General features: G+C 31.5%; 1 protein-coding gene across 1 annotated transcript in view; it reads right to left on the bottom strand.

Annotated features, from left to right (window-relative positions):
• The window catches only part of KLHL1 (kelch like family member 1), a 301,195-nt gene that overhangs the window by 28,762 nt on the left and 252,996 nt on the right, over positions 1–19,437 (bottom strand). Inside the window, exon 8 of the mRNA XM_081045752.1 lies at positions 6,439–6,601. Coding sequence (XP_080901878.1) covers positions 6,439–6,601 — 163 coding nt within the window. The remainder of the gene's footprint in view (positions 1–6,438; positions 6,602–19,437) is intronic.

Genomic DNA, 19,437 nt, shown 5'->3' with positions numbered 1-19,437 from the left:
AAAGGCTTTGTAGAAAGGTACAGATTACACTAGGCTTTGGATGATGGAAATATTATAAATGATCTTATTTAGGTAAAAGAAAACAATAACGTATTTTAAATATGTCCAGACACTGTTGTTCTCCAATGCAATAAACTGAATCCTGTTAGTACTGATCTTGCTACATGGAACATTATACATCTAAAGAATGCAGATTGATGAGGCTATCACTCTAGAGTCTTCAAATGTCTCCAAAGATCAGATGAAAATCTGAGAAGAGAAACCAAATGGGATAGTCAGAAAAAAAAAAAAAAAAAAAATATATATATATATATATATATATATATATATATATATATATATATATATATATTCCCCTCCCCAGGAAGTAATTACAAATCTCTTAAGCCTATTAGTAGCCCCAAGGAAGACTCAACAAACAAGAAGCTTCTTTTTTTTAAATGGGTAAATCTAAGATAACACAGTTTTAATATAAATTGCTTACCATATGAAAGCTTATAAAATGTGGCATTCTATCTTTCAGAAAAATAATACAAAAGTTTGAATACAAAAATAGAAGCAAGGACTTGGAAGGCACCGATCAAGTGACAGGTCCTGAGGCTTGAGTTATTATGCTGGATATTGGGACATATTGGAGAAAACAACTGACATTGACCGCTGATCTTGTGAAAACTTCAAGCTGCATAAGATTCAGGGCGCAATTGCCTAAATTGCAACTTGCAGAAATTGCCAGTCCAGTGAATATTGTTTACATGAGATTTTGAAAAAATGAGTGAATTAGGTTTGGATAGTGAATCATGAAACAGACTCAGTTGTTTTTTATCTGTTTTGCAGATTTTCTAGGGGCCATAGCATACATTTTTGAAAATTCAAGCTTATTTATGAATGTTCTTAGGCAGTATTAGTATCTGTTTTAAAAGCTAATCTAGGAAATAAAGATAAATAAGCCAGGAAGAGCTTTCAGCTACAAAGTAAAGTTTAAAAGAAAAAAGCTAAAGCAGAAAGCAAAGAAGGAACAAAAAGAAACTCTAGTGAGGATATTGGAGGAATCTGAGGTTTAACATGACCAACCACCACATCAAAGTGTCTGTTCACTGTTTTGTTGCATTTCCTTTATTTATCAAGTAAGCCTGTGGCTGTGCTGGCAGAAGATGATGTATCTACCACGTAGCTCAAGCCTTTTGATCAGAAGACTGACCAAAATGTTTCATGAAATTGACAGAATTTTGCTCTTATATTCATGAGAATACATGCATTCATTTTAAGCCATAAACCAATTTCTTGTTTTCCCACAACGAATGGTATCATACATAATCTAAACTCAAGAAGGATGTTCACTGTGTTTATAAGCCTTAATTGAGAGAATTATTCACCATAATATTCAGATAAGCAATAGTCAGGTTAGGATGACACATTAGTGAGATGTGAGAATGAAACAAGAGGGATAAAAACACATCAGTAGTGATGAGAAAAAAAAATAAACAAGTGTCAAAGGGCGATGCTGAAACAATTTTCTATGGGTCTGAAGTGACATGTCTCTTTCTAATGATTATGTTTCGCTTTCAGTAAAACAGAAAAAGCATCAACACATTAGTAGAGAGTCATCAAACCACAGAATTTTGAGGGCATTAAATCATACATTTTTTTGGGGGGAGGGGAATATCCATTGTTACGCAGGAGATCCTGCTCGCTGTGCCATTTGTCATGTGAGGTGGTCTGCAGGGGTCTCTGCTCCCACTCCCCACATAAGAAAGCAGGACAAGGTGAGGACAAAAAGGAACACCCATGGAGCCACAGGTAGGGGAGTCATACTGCTATATTCTCACTGGCGGCTGGGTTGGAGACACAGGAAACAGGAGCCACACGATCCGCAATCCTCACTCTGCCACTTGCTAGCTCAGCCACCACCTTCTTGCTAGCCCCCATTCTTTGTTAGCGTAGCCACAGCAGTTATATTAGTGGCCAATGACTCACTGGTTACAGCTGACGGCCAACTAGCCACAGCTGATGGCCATCCAATCACAGTTGATGGCCATTTACTACCTGAGCCAGCACCTTTCTATATGAAGCTGAGAGAACTGGAAACTGTTCTCTGGGGCTCTGTCCCCACACCCATTGTCATGCAGGAAGGCCTGCGGGGTCTCAGCTCCCACTCCCCACATAAGAACGCAGGATGAGGCTAGGCCAAAAAGGAACACCCATGGAGCCATAGGTAGGGGAGTCATACCATTATAGTCTCACTGGAGGCCGGTTGAGACACAGGGCAGTATTAGCTACGATCCACAGTCCGCCATTCACTTCTCTGCCTCCCAACCAACCAACCAATCAACACAGCCCCACAGTTACATCAGTAGCCAATTGGCTAACCGGTTACAGCTGATGGCCAACCAATCACAGTTGATGGTCATTCACTAGTGGAGCCAGCACCTCCCCACGCCTGGCGGAGAGCCTGGAAACCGCTTTTTGGGACTCTGTCCCTACACCCATATGAGGGATATATTATTTTGCTTTAAAGATAAAGATTATTTAAGTAAATATCAAATAATTCTAAAACATTTCCATAGAATAGGATTAAAATTTTGAAAAATCTACTTAATTAAAATGTAACCAATTGCAAGATTAAAAACTTTAAGTGCTATCACACTCTGATATTTGGGACGAAAAATGGTATCAGAGTAAAACAGGATTTCTTAAGATGTTAACTATCCTAACTGGCCAAAACAAAACAAAATACATAAATGATGTAATACAGAATTGTACACCTGAAATCTATGTAATTTTACTAACGATTGTCACTCCAATAAAATTAAAACAAAACAAAAAACAGGGTCAACAAAAACAATCTGGATAATGATTTCCATGCATAGCCAATTTAAAAGAATCATTACAAGAAATTGGATTGCCAATACAGTTATAACAACATGTGAAAATTTGCAAACCATTGTCTATTAAATATTTACATATTATTTAGTCCATTTATTTCTGATTGATCTTGGAGAAGATTTTTAACAAAACAAACCTATATTAAGATATTTCAAAGGAAAATATTAGGGAAGGGTCACAAAATGATAATGCTAGATAATTTTTAAAAATCTAGAATAAGGTAAATAACATAACATAAGTAACTTTAATGTAGTGTGTGTATGTGTGTATATGTATTCTCCTAACAGAACAATGTAGCAAATTAATAAGATAATGAAAGGGTGAGGATATATCTTATCCCTATTGAGCAAATTTGCTGAGTCAATGAAATACCTATTTTCTGAAGAATGCAAGGAATAAACCATTAGTATTAATGTAAGTGGTAAGAAAAAAATTACCAATAAACTAATGGACTGTTACTTCTACATAAATATTAGAAAAAAAAAACAAGCAATAAAAAGCTTATGCTTTTCCTATAGGAATTATAGAAGTTAACATCCAAGAGAATATTTTCCCTGTTATTGTAAGTTTTACTATCCATGAATATACCGGGGATCCCCCAAAAAAAATGTATACAAGGGGACACTTTGATCATTGTTGCTCAAGCAGTAGTTCACCATAATCAGAAGTGTCTGGACACTGATAGTCACCATTTTGAGCACCTCTTGTAATTGCAGAAGTCAAATGTGACTTGCATTCATCTTTTGTTATCAAGTATGTATTGAGTATTACAGTTTTAATAGTTTTTCCTTTCTTAAAATGTGTATACATTTTTGATACCCCTGGTGTGTGTGTGTGTGTGTGTGTGTGTGTGTGTGTGTGAACACATATGGATATATATATATATATATATATATATATACACACACATATATCTCAAGTAAAATGACAATATTAACAAAAAAATTGCATTCCCTATGAGTGCTATTAAGAGGTATAACAGAATTTCTAAAATGTATTAAGAGAGGAGTGGGGAATGGTATATATCTAATTCAGATAGAAACAATTCCAAGAAATTTCTTTTAGATAACTTGTCGATGAGATCAGATGGAAAGTTGGAAATAAGTTTCAATTCCCTCTTTTGACAGATCTTAGTATAATTAGGAAGCTATTAGAAGAACAGCCCAAACCACTTTTTATATAGCACTCCATCACTATGGAATCAATAAGGTGCATATAATTTGAATACCTTTTCACTCATACACAATAGTTTTCCACAGCAGCAGTGATAATAAAATTCTGGATTTTTCTTAACTGTAGACAAAAGGAAATAGCAGGAATATGCACAGATATTATTTAATATTGAAGTAAGTACTAGTAGAAAGTTTGATAGTTAAAACTATGCTGAAGAAAAGTAGCATTACCAGATACAAAAGTGAAACTAAATTGACAGGTAGCAATTTTCTTTGGCTTTCTATGATTCTGCTCCACTTTTCTTTTCTCATCTAATAGATTTTTGAATTAATAATGGATATTGATATTAAACTTCTAACAAAATATTTGAGAGTAGGTTTTCGAGAACTATTGAACGTACTGACAGTGAGAACAATTATGACACTTAAATGTTCTGTGACATGACAAATCACATAGGTACATAGGAAAACAAAACAAAGTACAATAAATCATGGGTAACAGTCTTTCCTTAACATAAGAACATGTTTATTATTCAAGCAAAGAAAGTGTATACTTTACAACTTGTGTTATTTGGGAGAAATAAGTAACCTGTGCTCTCAAAAACATTAAGAAAATATACGTTTGGTGATGCAAGATATTTTAAAGAAAAGATGGTAAGACATGCAATTGAAAAAAGATGTATCTGAAGTAGACAGGAAAGGAGGAGTCAAACAAGGGTATTATGTAAAGAAAACTAAAATACAAACATTCAAGTCTGTATTGGAAATAATGAAGTACACAAACAACATGTCAATGATTGAATCTATGCTATAGAAGAAAAAGTTTCCCAGTTGAAGTGGAAAAGAAATAAAATTATTGGGGAGAAAAGTTATAAAGGTATTTATAGAAAAGGTTTAAATTAAAATAATTAGAGACTTCTTACATTTAAGGTTTTTAGTGTTTGTTTGTTTTGCATATGCTAGATGACTGCATAGTCTTTAAAATTAGAATATCCAAGAGTTTAATGCCATAGACATGTGTATTTAGAATTTAAGTCAGAGGAATACTTTCTTTTTTTAATGCTGTGCTATAATAATAACTTTGTAAACACGGATTTAGAAAAAAAAACACATTTAGATTGTCAAAGATTATTAGGAATAACTAAATTGGAAAGGGCAATTCATTCAACATTTACTCAGTAGATACATCGAATTTGTTTCTTTCCCAGGGATATAAGAATGAACGATGCAGACAGAATCTCGACATTTATTGAACACATAGACTAATGAAAAGAGACAAAAAAATAACGTATGTAATTTCAAGAATAAGTACTTTGAGATAGAGTGCAGGGTGGTCTATTTTAAATATGATGGATCATAAATAACTCTGTGTGAATAATGAGAAAGATCCAGGTGGAAATAGCCTCTCTGACAAAGAAAAGAACGCATTTAAAGGGATTGAAATGGTCAAGCTTGCTCTATCCATACACATAGATTAAAGGGCAATTTGGCTGACTTCTAGAGAAAAGATGAAGAGTAGGCAGGAACAATATTCAGTAGGTCCCTTTCAGTAAAATCTGCATTGTATTCTCATTGCAAAAAGAAGTGCTTGAAGGTGACTGACATTATTTGCATTTGTAAAAAAATTGCTCTGGCCACTTTAGCAAATGGCCTTCAGAGGAAAGAGAAGTACAGAGAAAAACAATTACTAGCTTTTGCAGTTTCCCACTCCAGAGGAGGTGTTATTAACTTAGTTTAGAGTAGGGGTTCTCATGGAAATTAGGGGTAGTATATTTTACCATTCCCAAAGAATATTAGGCAATGTCTGGAGACTTTTCGGTTGTCATATTGGAGTGAGAATGGAGCTGGCATCTACAGGATAGAAGCTCATAATGCTGACAAACCCCCCACAATGCACAAGAATGAGAGCCTCACCCCCAACAAAGAATTATCTGGCTCCAAATATCCATAGTATTAAGGGTGAGAATTCCTGATTGAGGGTGAATGGAATGGAAGTGGTAAAGTGGACAGACTGATATAATCATGCAAAATACATATTGAGCACAACACTTATAGTAGCTTTTTGAAGGCTCCTTAAACTATTTTAACAGAAAGAATATAAATTTGCAGATCTTTAGTCAACATAATTCTCATAAAATATATTTCATACTTCTTTAACTAGCAATGAATGTGAAGAAGTTTTGATTTTTGTTTTACACGGAGAGACAACCATAAACATACGCAGTCTCGATTTGTCAATTATCCATGAAGACTTTTTTAAAAAAATCAAAAATTTAAGTTATTTAAAAAGATTTTTATCAAACCAACCTACTAAAAGTTATTTTAAAAAGAATCTTTACTCAAAAACTTATTTTTTCAGATAAAAGAGGAAAAATCTACTTACTTGCCATTCAGTGCTGCTACACCAACTGTGCTTCGGGCAATTGACATACTGGCCACAAAAGTCCATTGCTGACTTTGGGGATCCCACCTCTCCACTGTATTCAGATAGCTCCAGCCATCATGGCCTCCCACGGCATAAATAGGGCCTTCAAGTACTGTCACACCTAAAACATGGGAGAAATGAAAACTGAATGGATTTATTTCACACTGATATTTTAAAAATCAAATGGGTAGCAAACACCATGTTGCTATTTAGAATAGGCTGTAGCTGTTAAGAAACAAATGCAATGAGGTAGAAACTATTTACTAAAACTGAATGATTTCATTAAAGTGAGAAAAAAAATAATTCAGAACCAAAAATAAATAATATGACCCAGACGCTTCATAAAAGAAAACAGATTTCCTTATTTATGCCTATGTGAAGAACCAAATTCTAAATTTCAGAGATTGTACATCTTGTGCCTCTACTGTGAAGATAATTTCTATATTACCATTTAAAGTACCACATTAAGCACTGCAATACGATATGAACAAAACAAAATATCTACGTCTATTTTATTATGAATTTCTTCCAGTAACTTTTATTTAATTTTAATAAAAAATGTGCAACAGTATATACATTTTGTTTATCTTACTTTATTTTAATATTATGTATATACACATTTAGAAAATGATTTTTTTCTTTCTGAATTTTTTTTAAGTTATGAAATATTTTTTTTCTCTAATCAATAATGCTTCTCACCTTAAAGGTCTAATTTGTCAATTATTAACAAAACTACATTAAGATTGTTTTTGTTCCAGGATGCTGACCTTGAACTTATGTCATTATTTAATCCATCCACATTTAATGTAATGACTGATTATCTTTAGATAAAATTTTAATGTTTTTCCTACATAGTCCTTCTATTCATTTTTCATTTTCTTTCTTCAATATTGCCCTTTTTGCTGTTGTTATTTATTTAGGTCATTTTATTTTTCCTTTGCCTCATGTTTCAGCTTAATATAGAGATAACACAAATGAATCAGTTTGTCAAATAGGTAGTCAAATTATCAAATACGGCCCACATGAATGAGTGATCTCATGCATGATCAATATTTAGTAATAATTTCAAGGATACAAGAGATCCTGAGACCTAGGCAAAACATTAGATGTCTAGACTTCCTCTCAGGCAGTTCTTCTCTTTCCCGAGGCCTGGTCTCTCTTGTGCGGTTGGTCCTTCATGGAAACACTGAATTCTAATCTTTGCCTCTGTAACTCAGAGAATGTAATGGACACTGGTTATCAGATTTTGCTTTGATCCTTTGACTCTGTGATACACATAAGCCTGGAGAAAGCAGAAGTAAACATTGAGTTTATCTCACTACTCTTCCCTTTGACCTCTGGCTTCTCCAGTGCTAGCTGTTTTGGTTTCTCTCCAATGCCTTCACAAATTTGATGTATGTATTTTATTCAGCTTTCATAGTTATACATGATGTAAATAGGAAGCTTCCTCAGATACTAGATTCTCCTTCAAGGCTAGAAGTTAAATTTGTATACAACGTTTAAGTTTATTTTAATGTAAAAGTTCAATGAATAATGTAATCAAATGTATTAATCTATCATTAATGCTTTGACTTTGGTTTATATATATGTGTTTAAGATTTTTCTCTACATTGGTCAGTTTCTTAATCTCTCTATATTGCAATTTCCCCATCACTAAAACAAGAATAATTATAGTAATGATCTCATGGTGGTGTGGTGAGGATTATATGAATTAATGTATGCAAAGCACTTCGAATAGAATCTGATATATTACAGTCACTCAATTTTTGTAAGCTATTATAATTGCTATTATAATTGTCATGTTCAAGTCTCAGGGAGGATATAAAAAGGAAATTCATAGAAGAGGATATATTAATATCTTATAAGCATATAAAAATGCATGATGTAAATGGTAATCAGAATAATCAGGCTATAAAAATAAAACATCCTTGACAGGAAGGTTTTGACAATAATACTTTAAAATATATTTTTTTAAATATGAAAGTATTTCAAAATCATTTTAAGAACACTGGGAACTGAGAATTCTTGTTATACAACAATTATAACTTAGGAACAACACTTTGAAGATCAATTTAACATTGGTTACTGAAAACATGATCAAGCTTTTACAAAAAGTTGAAATATTTTATAATTAAACACTGTACTTATTACAAAAAGTAAAACACAGCAATTGAATTATAAGAACAACTAAATATTGATTACAATAAATTAAGAAAACATCTATATAAACCATTAATCTTTTGACACAGGTATCTATTCAGTTGTAAAAAAAATAGAAAGTTTTCAATATTTGCTGCTGAAGATAAAATAGAACCTACATTCTAATGGAGAATATAGATAAAAAGCACATAAAATTATTGAAAGATGTCATATATCCCTATTCTTTAATTAACTAAAGTATTATGAGCAAGAATCTCAAGGCTGGAGGCAGGAAAAATGTCAGAAGAATGTTGTAATCAGCAGCTCTAGTTTTGAAAAAAAATTTAATTACTTGGGCTCAAATTCCAATCCAATTTTACCAACTGTGTGATGTTGGAAAAAATCTTAAATTCCTTATATCTCATCCTCATTCTTAAAGAGTGCCTATCTCGTGTTTATTGAAGCTTAAATATAAAAGTTATATAACAGTGCTTGGCATATAATAAAGTCTTAATAAATTTTAATTATTATATAAATGTAATGGTCAGCATGATCTCTCTTAGGAAGAGTCATTAAAGCTGAAATTTTAAGAAATACAATCAGGATGAAAGAGTAATTGTAAGATATGTCATCACTCCCAAAACTTAAATTCCTCTCCCAAGCATGTCTACTTATAACTAAATAGTTGAGCAAGTACTATATTCTGAGGATTGTTTAACAATCCAAATTTGGAAAATTGTCAAGTTTCCCTTGTAAATATTCATACCTATGCTTATGGATTATAAAGAAATATATTCTTGTTGAGTAACACGAGATTTCAGAACTCTGGATGACTTATAATGCGATTTGCATATTTCTTGCAGCTGTGATAATTCCCTTGCAGAAGGGTCTCATTAAGTAGCATGAATAATTGGACCAGAATAATTTCCAAATCAGAATGATACTTCCATTTATTCCTTATGTTTACTAAAAATATCTTTACAGATGCAGTAAAGCAAGGTTAACCATTTAAAATATTTTCTGCATTTTATTCAGCAACAATATTAAACCTGCATCAAAAAATCATCCAATGAAAACAGTAGAAATATCTAAAGTCATTTTTATGTGTCTCTAGATTAATTGTATGCTTACTTTTTTTTAATTTTTAAGTTTTATTTTTTTAAATTTATTAGTTTCAGGTGTACAAGACAAGGTAATACATAGACGTTCATCATTTATATCCCTCACACTGTAAAACCCCTCTCCCCATCCACTATCCCTCCGACCTCGCACCGAGCCATCACATTATGTATATAAAATTATAATTGGCTATGCTTACTTCTGATAAAAATTTTTCAAATGTCTTTTTGATATTTAGTTACCAAAATATTTGTTTTTCAATACACATAATCATTTGTATATTTTAAATTATAACTCTTACCCATATTATTTCCCCTGAGAATTCTGCAGTAAAATATCTATTAGAATTTTTCTGTATAATTTTCCTTCAAGATAGCTCAGTGAAATTACTAAATCATCCTTAATTTTTAGGTAAAATAACGAAAGTTAAAGTTCAGCACTTTCCGAGTAGGTTTTATTTGCTAGGGATATTTTTCATATAATCCTACAGAATATCCCCACCCTACACCTACTGAATCAGAATCTGCATTTTAAGATCCACAAGGAATCATATGCACATTAAAGAAGTACCAGTAGTCTCCAGAGAGTGCATAATGTAATCACTGGGATATGCAAATAACTATTAGAAATTATATTTCCTTATGATTTAGTGTCTATCTTTTTATATGATTATAATTTTAAATAATTAATACCTTATATAATTTATAAAAAACCTATTGGAGTGAATAATTAATACATTTACAATTTATGAAAAATCTATCAGAGTCAAAATTAGTTTACCAATAGGCATAGTCATACAAAAATGTTGGAGATTATTTCTTAGATTGTCCCTTGCTTAGCTATCAAATTAGTACATACTAATTTCAGGTAAGATAATGAGTGTTTGATTCAAAACTAAAATTATTTTGTAATTAGAGTCCAAACCTATCTACAGCATTTTTAAAAGGCTAAACACTTATATTTGATTTCTATAATATCCATGTAGCAGTGATTGATAATTGGCACCTACACTGTTTTCTCCTTATCCTATCATACCGTGTTTCCCCGAAAATAAGACCAAGTCAGACAATCAGCTCGAATGCATCTTTTGGAGCAAAAATTAGTATAAGACCCGGTCTTATTTTACTATAAGACCCAGTCTTATTTTTACTATAAGACCGGGTCTTATCTAACATAATATAAGTATCAAGTCTTATATTAATTTTTGCTCCAAAAGACTCATTAAAACTGATTATCAGGCTAGGTCTTATTTTTGGGGAAACATGGTAATAGAGCCACTATTTTTTAGGTGAGCACACAGCCACGCAGGAAAAAAAAAAAGATATAACTTTGGCCCTTTGCAGCTAGATGCAGGAATTTGACTGAAGCAGAGGCAAGCCCCGGAAAGCTAATGCAATGGATAGAGGTGAAGCAACCACATAGGCAATGAGGTTCCCTTGGATCTGTTGTTAAACACAGAGGACAGATAAGAGTGAAGACCTAAGATGCTCTAAGGGCTTTTTACAGGTCACTGGTGGTCTTGCTCACAGATGCTCAGATCCTGCCTTTGCCACAAGGAAGAATTCATTCTAGTTAAACCATTGATGTTTTGGGTTTCACTCCTAAACTAGCTGACTTCATTTTAATAGATTGAACTCAGTAGTATTCAACTTCTGACAAATCCTTAGCAATATGCATCAAATAATCTAACTTTGCATTAAGAAATTCTGCTTTCCAAACATGCATTCCAAATTTTAGAGTGATACTAATAATGTATAAATAGCAAATTCTTGAGATAAAGGGATCATTTTGACTTAGACTGGTGGTCCCTAATGCAATTTCTTGTAGGAGATATACAGGGGAGATTTGACAGACATAGAGGAAGCGATGTGAACAAAGAGCAGAGATTAGAAGGATGTGGCTTCAAGTCAGGCAACAGCTGGAGCCTCCAGATGCTGGAGCTGCTAGCAGGAAAGTGGCCCTGCCGGCATTTTAATTTTGGAAATTTGGCCTACAGAACAGTGACAGAATACATTTTAAGCCAACTTTGTGGTAATTTGTCATGGCAACCCTAGGAAAGTAAGAGTGTGCTTGAAGAATTAGATCCTCGACCCTCCAGAATGTATGGTTTGTTTGTAATAGATCATTGGAGATTCCTCTGTGACCCTCTGAATTTTTCTCTTCTCAGTTTTACATACTGTACTTGATTGTGAGACAAAAACAGTGAAAAAGAATTTGTATTAAAAAAATACTCTCTATTTATATAAATATAGTTAAAGTATAAAACATTTGGAAGTTTTAAAAATGTATAGAATATATATATATAATTTTTACTTTATTTTTATTAGCTTTTTTGTGTATGACTCTGCATAACAAAATGAGCCCAGAATGATGATGATAATGAATATAATAATAATGATAATAATAATAATAATAAATAATAACAGTACTTCAATCATTCAAGAACATGAGGGGGGGAAACGAGTAATGGAGAGACAAAAGGAAGCATGCACAGATATTCTTTGTCTTGTCAAGAAATTCTCAGAAATATTCCAGTAGATTTCCCCTATACTCCCTTGTCCAAGGTGCAGTTATAATCCCATCCCTAGACTAATAACTGGCTAAAGCAATGGGATCGCCTTTGTGATACTTCTGTACTGGTAACGTTGCATCCATGTAAAAGGTTATTTTAGAAAAGATAAAGTGGGGTAGCTGATGGATAGGTAATCAACCATGTCTGTATGAAGGAATGTAAACCTGAACAAGTCTAGCATAAACAAAAATGTGATGGATAGTAATGATGTTATTATAAATTATTATTTTTTTTGAAAAATAAGCAATCTTTTACCAAATTTACTACTTGATATAAATTCAAAACAGAAAATTTTGGTTATCTGCTACACATTACCCATATGAAAGGGGCAACTGTTATGATAGTAAGGTTTTTCTCTACCCTTTAAGAAACAGGAATGAAGACAGGTGTGTGTATATCTAATTTAAAAAAAAATTATCACTACATTATTAACGACTAAATCATTAAGAAGTATGTTTGGAAATGAAAATAGATATTTTGTCCATGACTTTTTTATTTCAGGTTTGACCTAGAATTATTTGCTTAAGACAAAAACTATTCTAACCAGCACCAAATCTACATGTATGTATATGTACATATATGTATATGTATATATATATATATATATATTTGCTTTAACATAAATAAGTTTTGTGTATCAAAGGAGTAGTGAGGAAAAACATATTTGTTACACATGATGTACACATTTTAACAAATTTTATACATTTACAAATTCAAACTGTTTTAACAATCTATCTTCTATTCAATTAAAAAATATCATTCTATACTAACATAATCACTGTCATCAATCCTTATAATAAAATGATCTCCACAGAATTTTAATAAATTAATCACATACTGGTGATTTCAATGGAAGACTCTACATCTAAAATATATTTTACAATCTGTTCTTCCTTTTGTATGCTCCATAATTTAATCTTACCTAATTCTCACATTAAATATTTCAGCAGCTTTCTATCTCAATTTACTACCTACATATCTTTGTTCTTCAACTGATTTTTGATGCTTCTGTGAGATTGAGATCAATCTTCTGGTAGCACAAACTATCCCAGCTCAAAAACATCAAAGACATTCCACTGTTGAGAAACTATTAAAGGGAAAGCATCATATGATGTAATATGTTAATATCTGGACTCAGACTTTCTAAATTATATTTACCACTAGTATAGTTATAACTTATTCTAATATGTAAAAATGCAATACTTGGTGTTTCATCTGTGTTCTATGTAGCCTATCTTTCCTGACATTTCTTGTGTTGTACCCTATGCTACAAAAGATCTATGGTAACATATCAAAATTCTATCCATCATTTAAATCTTCTTTCAAGTCTTCAGAGATAAAATTTCCTGTTACTTATCAAGCTGCAAATAATGCAGCCATCATTGACAATTTTTAAACAAAGCTTGCATTTTTTCCTAGATTGTAGTAAAATCATCCAGGTTTGTGTCTAAGAAACAAACCGGTTAATTATTGCATCTGACAAAGCACCCACAACTGTGATTTAGACATAACGGACATTCAATATATGCGTTTTCACTAGAGGTATGTGTGGGTAAACCATGGAGGAATAAAAAATAAATAAATGAAAGATTGATTAATTAGACAAATTGAATCCTAGAATAACAAATTAATCTTCAGTGGTTTGAAATGCAGTATATAATGGTTAAGAATCTCTATAAAGCTGTGCAATGGATTGTACAATAGTTTGAAAGAAAATTAAAAAATAAAGCTTTAAGAAAATTTTCTATATTAAAAAACTATACCTATCTGGATCATATTTATTGTTTAAGTGCAACATAGTATTAAATTAATATTAACTTATTGAACGCTTACAGTATAAATTTCCAAATTATTAAAAACTACAAATTAAATTATATATTTTACTTATGACATTGCTCATCATAAATAGTAAAGGGAAACATCTATTTTAAGAACTGAAAAAATAATTTAATAATCAGAATATCAATTTTCTAAGTCAACATAGTTTGAGTTATATCTGAGTCATAGGATTTTTTCTTGGGTCATTTTTATTAAAGTATTTAAAAGTAAAGAATTACACAGTTTTCATTTTCTAAAAACAAAACAAAACAAAAAACAACAACAAAAAAACAAAAACAAAAACAGAAAAATACTTTCTTTCAGAATAGCAAATGAGAAGAAAATTGCTCTGGTATCTTGACTAGAACAAGTGTCTAAAGGTTTAAATTTTATCAAGCATAAGGTCAAGACTAAAATCTCAAATGATTTCCAGCCTTTAAACCTACTTCAGTCAAAAACCTTTCAGAAGTTAGTGTGGTAAATCTTGGTGTGCAGCTGCAGAGTTTAAAATGGCACGAGGCAAAGGGTAAGTACTAATGAGCTGTGAAGGTCACTTGAAGGAGTTTATTCTTTCTAGACAGGTAAATAGACAAGCTGATTTGTGTTTCAGAAAGTTAATATTGGTATTAGGGAGAATTAACTGAATGGGAGAGACAACGGTACTAAACATTTCTCTTATAAAACAGAACAGCATGTGGGATCCTTGATTTGTTATTTGACTTATTATCAATTTGATTTATTATTCATAGATGCTAACCTAATTTTGTTGTTATATATTACAAGTATGTATGGCATAAGCAAATGGGGAAAGGCATATATAATCTTGGGATGTTCTCTGGAAATCTGTGATTGGCTTATCTCTCTAGTGTAATATATGGTCATCAACACAGTGCTGATCTGCTGCCATATATGCTTCTGGCTTTGCTACACTGTTCCTCTCTGTGTCATAGGTCTTCACATAAAGATTCCTTCACCTAATCAACACTGTATGCATGTTAATCTGACTCATTTCTCTCCTACACATTGTTCACTTCTGTTTTGTGTTGCATGTTTGGTAATTCTAGCTTGTTCTCCGTGTCTAAACTATTATTTAATATCGTGTGCCTGTAGCAACTTTACTTAACTATAAATATCATATAATAATGATAAAACACAACGACAGGCTTATGTTAGAAAAAAAACACGAGACTGTTGTTTAAATAATAGATAAAAAACCTGAAAAATAAAACAAAAATATAGATTAAAGAATCTGTCTTTTTATTAACAAATGCTACTAGTCTATAATTCTAACATGAAATAATAGTAATGGTAGCAGCAATGTAAAGTTGTTTTATTTATAAAAATCTAAAACTTCTAATTTTTATACTCTGTAATTTATGTTAGAATATGTCAGTATATGGAGTACAATGTATTTTTCTCTTTAATCTTTAGTGAGAAACCCATTAATTAATATTTAGATTTCCCTTATCTAAAATAACACTTGGGGAAGGAACTGCTGCAAAGAAGAGTAGTTTGCTGGCATTTAAACAACTCTAATCAGAAGCTCAGGTTCAATCACACACTATTATAAAAATATCAGTCATTTTAATCTTAATATATATATGTATATGTATATGTATATACATATACATATACATATATACGTATATATAATATATACATATATATGTATATATATATATATATATATATATATACACATATTTGATAAAACTCTTTGATGCCTTAGTGAAATGTGTTTTTATGAAGTGTGGACTAAGGAGAAAAATTTTACAAGCACCTTTTCCCTCATATCACAGAGTATATGATTATTAAGGTTATAAGATTATAATTATAATAGGTTGTTCTGTAGCATGTTAAAGGTTGAGTGAGGGCTTTTTCAAGTATAGCCAAATATAGGGATTCTATTGCCCAATTTTAGATGTATTTTACCACATAAATTTAGCTGTATTTTACTACAAAGAGCTGCACTTTGTTTAACTTACACATCAAGTAGTGTATCTAGTTTTGCTTGTTTCTGTCTGATTTGCAAACAAGTATTTATATGCGCATCACAGTTTGGTCTGACACTATTTTTCATTGACACAGACAGTAAGTCTGTGGGAGAAAGAATTAAACTCAACAACTACCTACAGCTGCTAAAGACTACAAATATATACCAAGAAATCTCAATACTTACATTCTAAAGTTAATACATGTGTATTTACATAAAATAATCCAATTACATATTTATATATATACATATATATATATATATATAATTAATTTGTATCCCCTCATAGACACTCATCATTGCATTATTAATTAGCACACATATTAGGTAATACATTTTTATCAAAGTAATTTTTTTTAATTTTGTAGCTTAAAAATAAATATCATTCTTATAGAAAAGCTTTGAAAACCTTAATAGTGTAGTATGCCTATTATAATAATGTACACATTTATTTGTAAGTATAGTATTTCCCTTATTTAAGCATACCGAAAGAGAAATTTCCCTAGAATCAAGAGAAATTGCCCTAGAATAAAGGGAAATTGCCCTAGAATCAAAAGAAACTATCCTAGAAATTGTGCCAGAAGCAATGCCAGTAAATAACTGGTTTTCTATTACCTTAGTAAATCCAAAGCAATATAAGTTAGGGTCATGTTTGTTTCCAGTTTTCTTTCTAGCCCCCAGAAAAGTCCTCGCTGAACAAATAAAATTTAGTCTGCAAGTTTCAATCAAACATAGTAAAGTATCAGTTTTAACTGAATTTATCCATCAGTGTTGTAACAGATTCTATTAAAAGCTAATTGTTTTTCAAAAATAAAAGTGAGGCAAAACGTTCTATTGCAAAAATAAAATTGTTAATCTCTTTAAAAAGAGGCCATACTAAAAACAAACAAACAAAAAAACAACTAGTGGACTTCTCTAAAGAACAGTAATTGTTCTGCATTACTTTTGTTTGTTTGTGTATTAACTTTTCAGAACCTGCTACCTCTCAGGAAAAATTTAACTAAGGACCTATCTTGATTTATCTTTCATTGATTAAGTCAGCTCACCTTAAAAGCCACTTCCAAATTCTACTTGAACTTCTGTATTTAAAACTATGTTTTAACTAAAATGATCAGGGAAGAAAAGATTCTATGATATCATTTTTCATTTTTACTCTTTCCTGAGTACAAGCTTCATGTTTTTTGAAAAGATGAAATATTTTGGGAAGGAACTTTTGTCTATATTAAATCTGACAATCTAATCCCTTTTTCAGGGCAAAGGAAAAAAAAGCAATACATTTTTGTTTAAATCATCTCCTGGGAGGGCTGAATGATGAAACCATCTAATAAAACAAATAGATAAGTCACTACTAAGGGCAGGACTAGCCCCCTATCATTACCTGGCATTGCTAATGCACTAGCCTAAATATTTGGTGTCTTCGAGTGTTTGCTGTGTTACACAAATGACATGTACAGAGGCAGAGTGAAGTTACACTGTTGGTCAGTTGTCATAAAAACAGGTACTAGTGATTTAAAAGTCTAAACTTTTGAACAAAAGGTTTATATTATTGCTCTTATAAAGTTGATTAAACTTTTGAACAAAAGGTTTATATTATTGCTCTTATAAAGTTGCTCTTATAAACATGATTACAATAATATTCACCTAAATACAAATAATATCAATGAAGGTATCAATGTCAATATCTTCAACTTTATAGGGCACACTCTTTCAATTAAAAATATTAATTCATTCAAAAGTATTTGGTTTCATATATGTGTTTGGTGCTTAAGACATCAGACCTCAACAAATAAGAGCCATGTCCTACTGGGCTTACATTCTAGCAGGGGTGCTTTGAGTAAACACATAACAGAGTTTGATTTAATTTCATCTAAAATTAATAATATAGATAGATGATAGATAGATAGATAGATAGATAGATAGATAGATAGATAGATAGATAGATGATAGATATATAGATACAGATATTTGATGGGGAATTTAGGTGAAATGTCTTTTTATGGATACCTAAAGGTTTACAGGACAAAAATTTATAACATTTACCCCATCAATAAAATAGTAAATAACAGCATTTCGCTAAAGTCATAACATGGCCATGACAAAGTTGTGTATAAATTGTTGGTCTCATGGTAGCTGCAAGTAATTCACAAATCTCTAGACATATAAGAACAATAGGTTTAATGATTTACAAATATTTTATCAAATGAGTCATTCTAACAGATATCATACTAAGCATGCTTAGCCACAGAATTTTTGTTGGACAGATATGTATTCATTTAAATAAGCTTTAATAAATTTATAGCCTGACGTTATATGCCACAATACTTATGGGTTTTCTATGTTACATGAACAAAGAAAACAATTTTTAGAAAATTATAAACTGTATACACTCTTTTTCTTTTTTTTTTGAATACAGTATGAATTCATATGTGATACAATCCCTTATTAGTAATCTTCACAAAAAGAAAAACATATCAAATTACATAATTGATCAACTAAACCACAATATGGTTTTAGAGTTAACATTGATAATTCTGGTCATTGATAAGAGATTTCCTATGAGGCTGATGAAACTTAGGGTTCAGGGCCCCTCACTTAGCAGCCTCCTTCTGGGGCCCATGTGAAGGGGTTCTAACAATGTGTTTACATGGCAATTACACTTCTCCTTCTTGCGGAGGATCTCATCTTTAAGCCCCACAAAAGTGACTCTGTCCCTAAACTAATCATACTTACTGTGAAAAATTAACTTGTTATTTTCTAGAATTAGCAATAAACAAATAATCACAATGTAGTATAAAATCAATGTAAAAACTAAAGCAAACCAACACAAACCTCAACTCCGTGGAGAATTCCAAACCAAGCTTTGCAACTAATGAGCTGTATGAACTTCAACAAGCTACTTAATCTTTCTGGCTCTGTTTTCTCATTTGTAAAAATAAGATTCTGAAGTAAATATTTTCTTATATACGCTCTCGGTTTTAATAGCTATTAGTCTAATTTATTTTTTGTTTTGATTACTTTAGCATCTCATTACTACCTGCACATTGAGATGGAAATTATTAGGAATGAAGAAATTTTTCTATTAAACATAGTTTAAAGATGCATTTTAAATTGAGGCATAGAAGATTTGCATGTTCATTCTAGCTGAAGACATCTATGGAAAAAGTGAAAATATAAAATAAAATCATCTCCCCAGATAAATCTGCAAAAGCAAAAGCAAGCAATAAATCAGCAGTCAAAACCAGAATAACAGGACTGAAGTGGTTTCTGTAGTTGATTTAATATGTTTTCCCTCTCTTAATAACCCTTTCTGTGTGAT

This window comes from Rhinolophus hipposideros, assembly GCF_964194185.1.
Source record: "Rhinolophus hipposideros genome assembly, chromosome: 4".
Taxonomy (NCBI): domain Eukaryota; kingdom Metazoa; phylum Chordata; class Mammalia; order Chiroptera; family Rhinolophidae; genus Rhinolophus; species Rhinolophus hipposideros.
This window is presented reverse-complemented; position numbering and strand designations above follow the sequence as displayed.